General features: G+C 41.2%; 1 protein-coding gene across 3 annotated transcripts; it reads right to left on the bottom strand.

The window, feature by feature from the left end:
* Positions 1-2,310: 2,310 nt before the first annotated feature.
* Positions 2,311-6,911, bottom strand: LOC139388615 (pentatricopeptide repeat domain 2). 3 transcript variants are annotated; one of them, XM_071135377.1, is made up of 10 exons: positions 6,819-6,911; positions 6,035-6,127; positions 5,805-5,934; positions 4,936-5,053; positions 4,663-4,741; positions 4,464-4,555; positions 3,646-3,759; positions 3,490-3,564; positions 3,278-3,391; positions 2,311-3,134 (listed from the first exon to the last, which is right to left on the bottom strand). In XM_071135377.1, exons 3-10 carry the CDS (start codon positions 5,900-5,902, stop codon positions 2,910-2,912), a joined length of 915 nt encoding a protein of 304 aa, XP_070991478.1. In that variant the 5' UTR covers positions 5,903-5,934; positions 6,035-6,127; positions 6,819-6,911; the 3' UTR covers positions 2,311-2,909. The 3 variants fall into 3 exon arrangements, with proteins under 3 accessions (XP_070991478.1, XP_070991476.1, XP_070991477.1); XM_071135375.1 differs by lacking the exon at positions 6,819-6,911 and adding an exon at positions 6,534-6,759; XM_071135376.1 differs by lacking the exon at positions 6,819-6,911 and adding an exon at positions 6,541-6,655.
* Positions 6,912-11,011: the final 4,100 nt, after the last annotated feature.

The following is an 11,011-nucleotide window of genomic DNA, read 5'->3' as shown; positions in this document are numbered from 1 at the left end:
CAATGTGTTAGTAGAACTTCAGTAGCGTTTTCCTCAAATTTGCTTTGTTAATATCCCCAGCTACAACAAATACGGCCTCAGAATATGTGGTTTCCAGTTTTCACAAAGTCCAGTGTAGTTCCTTGAGGGCGTTGTGGTATCAGCTTAAGGGGGAATATACCCGACTGTGAATAAAACCGAAGATAAATATCTTGGGAGGTAATACGGTCAGCTTTTGATTGTGAGGTATTCTAGGTCGGGTGAACAAAATGACTTGAGTTTCTGTACAAAAGTAATTTCCGACTGTATGTAATAACACAAAAACATTCTGGGCTGATAATGTAAGAAATAACAAGTTGCTAGAAACAGAGCTGCCATATCTGTCGGCGGCATCGTCTATACTACCTATATACTGGCGCATAATTTCTAGAACCATACTGTATGGTCTTTGATACTGGTTTTGATGAGAAGAAAAAACACGTTAGGGGGACGCTCTCCTTCCTGCATTGTTCAACCAATATAGTACATTCAGAGGTGGTAAGATATACTGTCGCCTTGTTAGTTGCGTTACAGCGTTATTATTATGTCTCAGTTTCAACTAGATAGCACAGCCACAAAGTCAAAATTGGCTATATTGAAAAAACTAATGAAAACAAACATTTAGCTTTTTGGTCATAGTTTAAGGTTAGGGTTAGGTATAAGGTTAGCAGTGTGGTTAAGCTTAGGGTTAATGTTAGCTTAAAATCACATTTTAACTCAATACATTATATTAATATGCAGTGTTTACGACTTCGTGGCCGTGGTAACTAGTGACGATGGTGCGTCACAGGCATCCCATTTCCCCTGAAAACCGGAACATCATGTTGTTTTGGACTCAGCAGAGGCTAGTACCACAGATAGAGCAATGAGACAGATATTTCACCGGATGTATAAATGAGAAGCATCCGATTGGCGGGTAGTTTGAGAAACCCCAGTGGCCAGCAGTGGGAGAAGATGGACCGATATCGATTTTGTCCGAAATTCTGCTAATTTTCTCATCGATGAAACAGCTTAATAAAGTTTTCTGTTACTAAAACTACAATTATGTTACGAACAGAGTGGACTAAGTTTTGTAGACTTTACCCTTTGCAAAAGTAAAAAAAAAAAAAAAGCGTTGTTTAGGAGTGCAAACGCGAATTGCGTTATTGCACATGCACACTTGGCAGAGTAGGCGTTACCTAACTGAAATATGCTGGAACGCATAGGATCCCAATAGGATCTCACTAGCTCGTGCTTGTTCTGCCCACTATGACTCATTTGTTTCCATCAGAAACGACACGCTGTGGTTTATCTTGGTTTAGTTATGACAATCTTTGCTGGTCCTGCAGATGCTGCACTCTACAGCGCCAATATTAAATGGGTGGGTGCATTCAAGATACAATCATGTGATCAGTGGTGTAAAATACTTATGTAAAAATACTTTAAAGTACTACTTAAGTCGTTTTCCGGGGCTATCTGTACTTCACTATTTATATTTTTGACAACTTTTATATATACTTCACTACATTCCAAAAGAAAATAATGTATTTTTTACTCAATACAGCTCACCTGACAACCAAAAGTGCTCATTACATTTTGAATGCATAGCAGGACATGAAAATGGTCTAATTGACATACTTATCAAGAGAACATCCCTGGTCATTCCTGATGCCTCGGATCTGGCTAACTCACTAAACACATGCTTTGTTTGTGATGTCTTGAGTGTTGGAGTGTGCCCCTGGCTATGTGTAAATTAAAACAAAACTTGAAAATGTGGCCATCTGCTTTGCTTAACATTAGGAATTTGAAATGATTTATACTTCTACTTTTGATACTTAAGTATATTTGAGCATTTACATTTACTTTTGATACTTAAGTATATCGAAAACCAAATACTTTTACTCAAGTAGTATTTTACTGGGTGACTTTCACTCGAGTCATTTTCTATTAAGGTATCTTTACTTTTACTCAAGTATGACAGTTGTGTACATTTTCCACCACTGCATGTAATGCTATTGTTTAGGGATACATAATGAGTGTTATGATTTACTCAGGTATATCTATGATGCATTTGTGTTATTGATTTTCTATTGTGTTATTGACTGTACGTTCATTTATCCCATATGTAACTCTGTGTTGTTTTTGTCGCACTGCTTTACTTCATCTTGGCCAGGTCGCAGTTGTAAATGAGAACTTGTTCTCAACTAAAGGTGAAATAAAATGCATCTACCTAATGTAAGGAGGAACTGTTGACAGGAATCAAAGCAAAGTAGAGGAAAAATATGAGTGCTATCAAAACTAAGAAAAATACTGTTTTTATAGCATTCAATATTTAATACATTTTGATCAAACAATTACAGGTGTGTCTCACATACCCTTACATTCTTCTTTCCACACATTGCTGTCAATGTCTGATGTTATAGTGTTGCATTGATGTGAGGTGAGCATCCCTTGAATTCAAGGGAGCCTTTCCACAGCCAGGAGTTTATTCTTTCTGAAAGGCTCTAAAGGATCTCCCAAGCCATTGAACTTACAAGTATATCGGTTCCACCCTAAAGCATATTTTAGGATAGACCAAAAATACCAAGAAGGAAGGATACAGAGGGGTCTCTGGTTGAGAGGAAAGGTTGATTTCACTGAATGGTACAGTATAACTAAGGTCCAGGTGGAGAGAGAGAGAGAGCAAAGCTCAGAGACCATCTCTGTTCAGTCCCTTTTGAGTGGTGTGAGATGGCCATGACTGGGACAGCTAAAGTTTAGGATGACTACATTGCAGTCGAACTGCACAGAATCACTGATCTACAAATCACCTTGCATCCCAAATAACTACTCATTATGGGGTCAAGATTGGCGATTCTGCACCACGAACCGATCCCCTCAAACATGCTGGGAGATACACCTAGTCCTCATCCTCACTCTGAGAGCAGAGTGGACTGCAGGGGCCTCAGAGTCCTCCGGCTGATCAATCTCTCCTCCATCATTCCTATGGGCATCCTCCTCTTCCCCGTGGGGGTGTGACACAACATTTCATCCAGGCTCCGTTGTGTCACCTGACCAGCATTTTGGAGACGGGACACTGCCTCCTCCACACCCGCCATCAAAGGACTGTCCTCACTCCGCAAACGCACCAGGTCCACCTAAGAAACACATCACACACGTATTGATTAATTATATTTGTGACTGGATAATAACGTATAGAGATAATAACGTATAGGAGATAATAACATATAGGTTATACATCAGACATTACAAACATCCATTTGTAGGGTGTTTTTCTCACCACTTCCTGTGCAAATTCAGGCTTCTTGATAAAGACAGTGGTGCTAGAACCCAAGGCTAGGGTCAGGATGAAGAGGGATTCTTTTACAGCTCCTGCCATAGCCAGTATCAGAACCTGGAACACCACCACAAAACTACATCAAATAGGCTGCTCCCAGGGTGGGAGCTAGACACATTACAAAGATATAGTGAAGACTGAATATTAGAACTCACTTTGAGATTTTGGCATATTCTGCTGTCAGTGCTCATAATCTGACCAAACATGGATTGTGCTTTTTCAACATCATTCTGGAAGGTAAATAAAATATATTGAATCACATTTGTATATGAGAGAGAAAGCGAGAGTGCGAGAGAGGATGGATGACCAACCTGTCTAAGTGCTAGCGCCACAGTGAAGCAGTAGGCGTGCCTGGGTATCATGTGTCCTTTGGTCTGTCCCTCCTCCATCAGGGCAGTACAGATTCTATAGGACTCTGGAGTGTTCTGGTAAACAGGAAACAGGGCATTACATCACCTGTCTATTGACAAATGTTATGCATATACTGATAAGATACATGTCACTATTGTAATCCCTTTTGGAATATTCAATGAGGGTTGTTGACGTCAACCGCCTGTATTCAGTTGAGAGAGATGCTATGTTACTAGCCTCATGCCATGAATATGCATTGTTTTTTTCCATCAAAGTTGACAGCATGTCACGTGTCCTACTTATTATCAGTACACTCCTAACAACTAAAGCATTACGAAACCTGTTTACATTGGACTCGTATGCTAGCTACATTTAGTTTTGTTAGATTAATTTCTCTCACGACAGCCAACAATTTATCTAGTTGGCTAACAAGGTACGCTGATCACGCTAGCTATGTGGTTATTTGCCGTGCTAGCCAATTTGCAGCTAGCTAACACCACCAAAGCAAAAAGAGAATGAACTGTGTCTCTCTTTAGTGTCTCTCTGGTAGCAAGTCAATTTGTGTATATGACACGTTTGTTCTGTTCTTTTTGGTTGAATCAAGAAATATGAACTTGTTATTTTGTGCTAGCTGGCCAACTAATTAGCTAGCTAGCACTGGATGTTTGCTCTGGAACCTCTTGGTTGTGCGTGCATATAGAACGTGTTATTGTTTTGACAGTTGAAAAGGTCTATAGGGTGGAACAATACAATGTCTGCAAGGTGGACAAATCCTCACCAGTTTATAGCAAGTACCAGTTGCTAATGTGAACGTGTCCTTGTTGAATGGCACACCTTGGTTCTTCATGTCTCGCAGTACATCCAGACCACCTAGTAGTATGGACAGGGTTTAGTGATGACAGAGATCAGTCATCTATAAATATACCTTTTCTTGTTGAATGCCTGCTGGCTTTTATTATTAAAAGGATGTCACTTACTCTCATATAATCCTTTCATAAACAGCATGTCTATGGCAATATTGAAGGAGGTGGAGTCCGAGAAGAATCCTCTCAAATCCTGTTAGAGAAAGAAGATCGTATATTTACAACTTGACCAAATACAGTATGTGTAAACTTCAATCAATGCCCTAGTCTATGGGACTGCACTAAAATAATTACATCATATGATCTCTATAGCACTTGTTATTCTTAGTTCATTCAGAGATGATTAATTATTATAGTCTAAGTACTGCATATTAATAGATTGTTTACCTTGTCTGTCAGTGTGGCAGCAGCCATCTCCTCCAGCCCCAGTTCATAGCACAGCCTCATGAAGAGAGGACCAAACTTAAACTCTCCAAATGCTACGTTTCTGTTCTCCTCATGGTACCTGGACAGCAGAACACACAAACATATACAAACACAGAACCATGACGAATTTCAACTGAATTTTGTTTTATTTAACTATTAGGCAAGCCAGTTGAGAACAAATTCTTATTTACCTTACCGGCCAAACCCTAACGATGCTGGGCCAATTGTGTCGCCACCCTATGGGACTCCCAATCATGGCTGGTTGTGATACAGCCTGGAATCGAACCAGGGTCTGTGTAACAGTATAAATTTAGACCGTCCCCTCGCCCATACCCGGGCGCGAACCAGGGACCTTCTGCACACATCAACAGTCACCCTCGAAGCATCGTTACCCATCGCTCCACAAAAGCCGCGGCCCTTGCAGAGCAAGGGGAACTACTACTTCAAGGTCTCAGAGCAAGTGACGTCACCGATTGAAACGCTGTTTAGCGCACACTGCTAACTAAACTAGCCGTTTCACATCCGTTACATCTGTAGTGACGTCTCTAGCACTGAGATGCAATGCCTTAGACCGCTGCGCCACTAAGGAGCCCCAGACTACCAGCATTAGTCAAACTACAAGATTGCATTAAACTATTTCAAACTTATGCTTTATCTGTCCCTAACACAGTTGAGGAGACTTCATCTTCTGGTCTGTTTTGACAGCTAATTGTGAGCATACTCAGGATAGAGTTTGACACCACTGAATATGTGAAGTATGAAATACTAAATCATCAGGCCAGTGGCCACAATACATTAGCAAGAAACTAGTATCTCACTGTGACCCATACCTGTAGATGGCACCTCTGGCTGTGACCATGTCCTCTGCAGATTGGCAAAGGTGTAGAAGCAGCTTTAACTCATCCTTCAATACTAGCTGTTTCTTCATCAGCTTCTGATTAAATACCTCAATATAATGACCTGGAGAATATAACATGGGTCTGTCAACTTCAAAACTAGTAGTTGTGGTACGGTAGTATTAGATCCAAACAGTAAGGTCATATCAGAATCAGTAGCCTACTTTTTGATCCGGACACTTGATGAGCCACTGCCAGTTTCCGCTGCTGAAATTCTTGTAGCTTGACAACATCCTCTGACAGCAGATGCCTTTTTGCTGAAATGAATGAAGCAACAGGAGTAGTCAGCATATACATGGATATGAATTAGCTTACGGTTAAGAAAGGGCTTTAGCTCAAATGCAACAAAAAAACTTTTGATGTCAATTTGACAAAAGCTGTAGGCCATCCGGACAGGACCGGGTACTGTACTGTACTTTCCCACTTATCTGAACAAGTTCAACACTTGTGATAATTGGCTGCATGCATTACACATTCGTATGGAAAGTTGAAGTAGTTCCAAGATAGATAAATATGATAACAGGACAGGAGAGACAGCTCAGCCGCCGTCACAACAACATTGACATTGAGTCGAGACAGATTCCGTGGTGGTCGACAAGCAAGCGCTAGCGGCACAGAAACTGCACCATGACATCATATACATAAAATACGTTATTCATATACCTCCTACCCTGCATGTCATACAGTCCGATTGTATGAGGCCACGACATAATCCCTTTGAGGGAATATCATGAAGCAGTACTCGGAAGCAGACACTGATTCTTCCAAGCGCCATGTTGCCCCCTGACTGTACAATTACTGCGACAACCAAGGGTGAAGAAAAAAATCTGCTTTCGCTGCGCCGGGTTTGTTAGAAGCACAGCAAACTATTATACATTGACTAATTATAGTTATTGTTTACCATGCAATTAATAACTTATGTAACAATGGAGAAATATAAATATATACGTTTTATTCTCGACTTTTTCACGATTTAGTTGGTACATTCCAAAATGTCTGCGCCCTGTCACCGTGTTTACTATTTTTTTTTTTTACATCGGATTTCCAAATGTCTACGTAAAACGAATATTTATTCTGACCAACGGACTGTCTTGGAGTAAAATAATCAATCTCTTTCCATCTCATTTCCATTCTTATTCGCTGTCCGATGTCTGGTAGTGTTTATATCAAGTCAAATAAATGAATTTCGCACATGCTGAACAGAAAGGTAAAACGTCATACAACCTGCAGGAGGCAGTGTTTCATACACAATTTGCTTCCAACCAATATGGTATAACAAAGATGTTATTTTATATTGACAAGATAGTCGAGTGACCACTATAATGGAAATATGTCCTCAAACACGAAATGTTAAGTGCTATCTGGCCTCCTTGGGACGTCCATACCGTAACCTTACCTTAAACATTTTACATTTCAACTACAATGGGGTAATGTGGGAGGCGCTATACGGACACTACATCACCAAAAGTATGTGGATACCCCTTCAAATTAGTGGATTTGGCTATTTCAGCCACACCTGTTGCTGACAGAGGAGGAGAGTTTACAGTCTAGCCAGACACATAGGTATTTGTAGTTGTCCACGTATTCTAGCTCAGAAACGTCCAGAGTAGTGATGCTAGATGGGTGGGGCGGGTGTGGGCAGCGATCGGTTGAAAAGCATGCATTTGGTTTTGCTAGCGTTTAAGAGCAGTTGGAGGCCACAGAAGGAGTGTTGTATGCCATTGAAGCTCATTTGGAGGTTAGTTAACACAGCGTCCAAAGAAGGGCCAGATGTATACAGAATGGTGTCGTCTGCGTAGAGTTGGATCAGGGAATCACCCGCAGCAAGAGCGACATCGTTGATATATACAGAGAAAAGAGTTGGCCAGAGAATTGAACCCTGTGGTACCCCCATAGAGACTGCCAGAGGTCCGGACAACAGGCCCTCCGATTTTGCACACTGAACTCTAACTTCGAAGTAGTTGGTGAACCAGGCGAGGCAGTCATTTGAGAAACCAAGGCTATTGAGTCTGCCGATAAGAATGCGGTGATTGACAGAGTTGAAAGCCTTGGCCAGGTCGATGAAGACGGCTACACAGTACTGTCTTTTATCGATGGCGGTTATGATATTGTTTAGTACCTTGAGCATGGCTGAGGTGCACCTGTGACCAGCTCGGAAACCGAATTGCACAGCGGAGAAGGTACGGTGGGATTCTAAATGGTCAGTGATCTGTTTATTAACTTGGCTTTCAAAGACATTAGAAAGGCAGGGCAGGATGGATATAGGTCTGTAACAGTTTGGGTCTAGAGTGTCACCCCCTTTGAAGAGGGGGGTGACCGCAGCAGCTTTCCAATCTTTAGGGATCTCGGACAAAATGAAAGAGAGGTTGAACAGACTGGTAATAGGGGTTGCAACAATGGTGGTGGATCATTTTAGAAAGAGAGGGTCCAGATTGTCTAGCCCAGATGATTTGTACGGATCCAGGTTTTGCAGCTCTTTCAGAACATCTGCGATCTGGATTTGGGTGAACGAGAAGCTTTTTTGCTAAAACTATTATTATACTATTGATCAATGACATTTTCAGATCACCCAGTAGTGCTATCTGCAGGGTTAGCTCCAGGTAAATATTGCAGTTCTTCAGCCATTCCTGGACCTGTGACCAAAAACAAGCTACACACAGTATGGACAGTGCCAGAACAAATTATCTAATGATTCTGTCGCTTCGCAGCAAAATCTGCAGAGCTGGGAATGTTGTACATTTTGAATCCGGCGTCGTTTTGCATATCAATCGGTACGTCAAAAATCTCATCCCAACTATTTTGCAATCTTTATTGCATGGCTGTCAATTTGGTCCTTAAATGAAACTGGTATACTTTTGGATTTATCACAATTTTCTTTAACTAATTATGGTCTCTAATATAGGGCCGAAAGACAAGATCCTTACCTTTTCCCCCTTCCACTTTCCTCTTCCATTTTTGCGGTAATGCAATTAGTTGGTTGTAATTTTGGTCAGAGCAGATACTGTATGTCCATATGCATGTGTGACATAACTCCAACAGTCCTATTTTTAATATCATTTATGAAGATTATTTTTTTATATATATATTTTTTATTATCAATTCATTTTTTTTTATTTTAAACACAATATTTGTTGTATTATTTGTTCTGTCTTTTCTGGTGGATTAAATTGAAATTGCAACCAACTTCCTATGGCTTGTTTTAAAAATAGCGATATTTGGGAGATCATTTCCTTTTCAAATAACTGAAAGTGAGAGGTTGTGATCTGAATAAAGGGAAAAAGGCCATTCTTGAACATAGGGTGAGACGTTCTTACTAATTTGTTAGAAGACCAGTTCGGATTTAAGTATAACTTTTGTATGACTAAAGCCTTTAGGGAGAGGTCTAATGCTTTTATATTTAAAAATTTCTGCCCTCCGAATTCATATTCATCTAATAAATGGGCCTGTGATTTTTCCACAAATAGAAAGGTATTTTGCTTTCCATGGTAGCAAGATCTTATCTGTGTTTGCTAACTTTCTATTAAAATGTATTGGAGTGAGATCATTTCTTTCTTTCGGGATATGTATACCAAGTAAATCCACATCATCATCAGAACATTTTATTGGTAAACTACACGATAATGTAAAAGTTGTATTTTTAGTGATCCAATACATAATATAGTACACGTCATCATTTTGCCGTAATCCAGAGAGGTTAGAAACATTATCTAGATCCTCTATGAGGCTGTGGATGTCACATCCTGATCTGTTTCACCTGTCCCTGTGCTTGTCTCCACCCCCTCCTGGTGTCGCTCATCTTCTCCATTATCCCCTGGGTACTTGTGTTCTCTGTTTGTCTGTTGCCAGTTCGTCTTGTTTGTCAAGTCAACCAGCGTTTTGTCTCAGCTTCTGCTTTTCCCCAGTCTCTCTTTTTGAAGCCCTGCTATTATTGTTGGATCTGATTTTAATGCTAACATTTTGATGGCCATAATAATTAGATATGCCGATAGTGGACAACCCCTCTGTGTTGCTAGTCCTCTCCTCCCACATCCTGGCTGGTGTACATCCCTTGCTGGATTATCTGTGACATTGTGGAGCCTGAGTCTCTGATACAGTATGTACTTTTTGTAAGGCCTCCTAGACCTTAAAAAAGCTCTGTTCTTATGCCACTCCTTCTACCTGATGGTTTGAAAAACTTTTTGCATTTACAGTTCTTGATCTCATTTAATATTCTGTCTTCATTTTGGAGAATAATAATGATCTTAAATGCAAATATCAGTTACAGTCATTCAGACATACTGCAGGTTTGTCCTGGCTTTTAAAGTGGACAGACACAACCAGCTGACCAATTCACATAGCTCATACAATGGGTCTAGTTTGCAACCCAGACTTTTTCCTCTGACTCTCTGCCAAGTTATTCCACTAACGACGGACTGTTCTTTGATTTATCCCTGTGTGCTCTTCGTCCGGGCGCTGGAAAGTGCCCCGGGGTGGGCCTGTGCCATCATCATTAATAAATAAATGTCCTGGCTGAAACGGTTGGCATGGGCCACAGAGTCGCTCTCTCTGACTCGCTCTCTGTTTACATCCCTGTTAGTGAGCATTTGATCTTTTGTCAAGATAATCCACCTGACAGGTGTGGCATATCAATAAGCTGATTAAACAGCATGATCATTACACAGGTGCACCTTGTGCGGGGACAATAAAAGGCCACTCTAAAATGTGCAGTTTTGTCAGATTCCAAGAACACAGGATGAGATGTTACTATCCTTTGTGCAAGCACTTCCAAGAGTTAATGAACAGTGAGCCTGGTGAAATTTGGGGAGCGCATCATCAGTAGTGTACCTTTGGTTCCTAGGGTGTTTCGGCCTTTCACACTATACACCCTCCCCAAAGGCGGCCAGCGACAGGGTGATCAATCCTACGCTTGCGTCCCATTCCCAATTAGTCATAGGAGTTGCCTTGTTGATGATAGCCAACATCCCATGGGACTATGCATGGCAGGGGCATCCTCCTCCCTGAGTCAAGCATTGTTGACCGCATACCTCCTGGCCCTCTCACTTCGGGGCCCAGCTGGGGTCTTTCCTCTTCATCCAGAGCCACTGACTGCTGCCTTCTGCCGCCTCCGATACAGCTTTGATTGCCGAACGCTGGCTCTGGCC

Source organism: Oncorhynchus clarkii, chromosome 29 (assembly GCF_045791955.1).
Source record: "Oncorhynchus clarkii lewisi isolate Uvic-CL-2024 chromosome 29, UVic_Ocla_1.0, whole genome shotgun sequence".
NCBI classification, from domain to species: Eukaryota; Metazoa; Chordata; class Actinopteri; order Salmoniformes; family Salmonidae; genus Oncorhynchus; species Oncorhynchus clarkii.
Note: the sequence above shows the minus strand (reverse complement) of the source record. Positions and strands in the feature narration are given on the sequence as shown.

Coding starts and splice junctions, on each gene's coding strand:
- LOC139388615 (XM_071135375.1), bottom strand. CDS start 6,645: ATGGCGCTTGGAAGAATCAGTGTCTGCTTCCGAGTACTGCTTCATGAT. Junction 5,054..5,804: donor GCCAGAGGTGCCATCTACAG/GTATGGGTCACA, acceptor TCTGCTGTCCAG/GTACCATGAGGAGAACAGAA. Junction 3,135..3,277: donor CTGAATTTGCACAGGAAGTG/GTGAGAAAAACA, acceptor TGTGTTTCTTAG/GTGGACCTGGTGCGTTTGCG.